This window comes from Seriola lalandi, unplaced genomic scaffold (assembly GCF_002814215.2).
Source record: "Seriola lalandi dorsalis isolate HSWRI2012SDOR001 ecotype SW California unplaced genomic scaffold, Sedor1 jcf7180002050638, whole genome shotgun sequence".
NCBI classification, from domain to species: domain Eukaryota; kingdom Metazoa; phylum Chordata; class Actinopteri; order Carangiformes; family Carangidae; genus Seriola; species Seriola lalandi.
In genome coordinates, this window is record NW_019521191.1 from 4,812 (window position 1) to 7,311 (window position 2,500).

Below are 2,500 nucleotides of genomic sequence, written 5' to 3' on the forward strand. Positions count from 1 at the left end.
CTACTGACTCAGCGTCCTCTAGTGTCAGAGTGTGTGTGTGTGTGTGTGTGTGTGTGTGTGTGTGTGTGTGTGTGTGTGTGTCATACCGTCCCATGGACAGCCGTACAGCTCCACTCTCATGCAGACGGTGGTCAGCAGCTTGTTGACGGGGATCAGACGGACGTAGCGGGTGATGATGGGCGGGTGAAGGTCGTTGATGACGGAGGCGTAGGCGTTTTTGTTGCCCTCCATCACCTGGCGACAAACAACAGTGTGAGAAACAAACGACGGGTCAGAGGTCAGGTCTCATTTTAAAGTGATGAAAGCTTCACTGTGATTTCAGCCGGTCCGACCCTGAAGTGAAATTTGTTCTTTTGCCTGGATAATTTCTATCTACACAAACGCCTCCCGCGGCGAGGGATTCTTTATGAGACAAAAAAAACAACAAACTGGTAGAAGCAAGTTCTCTACAAAAACAGAGAATATTTTTTGTACAAATTGCTCAACATTTTCTTTGAAAAACATTTTTTTGACATTTTTTTATTTTATTTTATTTTATTTGATAAAACAACAGAAAAAAACATTTTTCTAAAAAAAATTGTGAAATTAAAAAAAAAATTATAAAAATTTTATAAAAGAAATTTTTTTTTCAAAAAATTTTAATAAATAATTTTTGCATTTAACAATTATTATAATTTATTTATTTTGTGAAAATAAGTTTTTACATCTATAACACCCCACCCCACTCGATCCTGCCTTTTAGTATTTGACTCATATTTATGAAAATACATTGCTCACATGTTATCGTCATCTTCGTCTAAACTGCGGCTCCTGATTGGTCGAGAATATGTTGCTCCTACATAAATGAATTCATGTCTTAGAATAACAAAATGTTCTGGGTAAAGTTATCTGAGGGAGGTTCCCTGGAGGAAACAGCTCAGGCAGATAAAAACATGACCCACTGTTTAAACTGTGTCCTAATGGCGTTGCCGTGGCAGCAGAGACCAACAGGAAGCTCCTGTGTAAATGTCATTTCCTGTGATATGAGTGTGAATGACCAGAAGCAGCTCAGAGAGAAATAAGCATCATTTTCTTTTCCCTTCCTTCTTTCTTCTCATTCTTTTTGTTCTATCGCTCCATCTCACGTTTCCTCTGCAGGTTTTCTTTCATTCTTTCTGCCTCTCAGACACTTTTCCTGCCCCCCCCCCCCCCCCCCCCCCCCCTCTGTGGTGAGGCGTTCAGGGTCACTCACTGTGTTTCCCTGCCGGTTCTTCCAGGGCTTCCACAGCAGCCCGTCCCTGCTGTAGTTGAGGCGATACGCTCGGGCGAACTCGTTCCCGGAGTTTCTGGCGTATCGTCCCTGAGTCCCGACCACCGTCAGGAAGGTGAGGCGGCCCAGGTCCACCTGAGAAACACAACCGTCAAATCATGTGACACACCAGGAACCCAGGGACCAGGGTTTCACTTCATCTGCTTAAATCATCATTACGTTTTCTACAATTTCACTTCACGTCCTTTGATTCAGTTTCTCCTTTTTTTTCAACATTTCTTTCTTGTGTATTAACGACAGCGTCTTTGTTTTTGTGCAGGTGACTCCTGCTGCCGACACCTTCAAGTGCTTTTACACCAAACTAATCAAGAGATTAATTGTCTGACTGTAAATGTTCCTGCAGTAAATACTAATCTTGGTCGGACGGCAAACAATTAAAAAAACTTCTTACTGACTGATGCAACTGATCATTATCTATTTAAACACACGTCTCCTTGTTTATGTGAATTCACATCTGAATGTGAATTTAAATCTTCTCTCTTATTGATTTTCTTTTCTGCTCTCCGGTCTCACGTGTTCATGAGATCTTTGTCTCAATGTGACTTCCTGATTAAATGTGACAGACACACTGAGGCTTTAACTTTGACCCAGTCCCTTTGTCATAATGTTTTATGTTTGAATAAAGAGACACTGACATGATCAAAGTTAAATTAAAAATAAATGAAGTGGATGTTGAAGAATCCACAGTGAAAACTTTCTAATCAGCTGATTTGAGAGTTTGTTTTCCGATGAGAGAAAATGACCTTCACCAGCTTCTCCCCTCTTTACATCCTGTGCAGCGTTTAAATATAACTTTATTAGCAGCGCAGGTCGCTGCCTGTGAACGCTCCTGTTACACTGACTGAGCAGGATCACGTTCCTCCCGATTTAACCCCGACGTGGTAACCCCAGGTAACAGGACACGACACACACCTGCAGGTACTGACTGTCCGAAGGCTCCTGCTGTCCCTCAGGACACCAGGCGCCGTCCCCCTCCTCACGGTTCAGCCTGCACACACACACACACACACACACACACACACACACAGACACAGACACACACACACACACACAGAGACACACGCACACAGACACACACACACACACACACACACACACACACACACACACACACAGTCAGAAATCTTCTTTGACTCAGGAACTTCACTTATTTTAATTATGTATCTCAATGTTAATTAGAGAAATGATTAA

General features: G+C 42.4%; 1 protein-coding gene across 1 annotated transcript in view; it reads right to left on the minus strand.

Moving 5' to 3' along the window:
* The window catches only part of LOC111649383 (discoidin domain-containing receptor 2-like), a 12,131-nt gene that overhangs the window by 4,622 nt on the left and 5,009 nt on the right, over nt 1-2,500 (minus strand). The window contains exons 4-6 of the mRNA XM_023399145.2: nt 2,222-2,297; nt 1,232-1,384; nt 87-234 (exon numbers count right to left, since the gene is read on the minus strand). Of these exons, the coding sequence (XP_023254913.2) occupies nt 87-234; nt 1,232-1,384; nt 2,222-2,297 (377 nt within the window). The remainder of the gene's footprint in view (nt 1-86; nt 235-1,231; nt 1,385-2,221; nt 2,298-2,500) is intronic.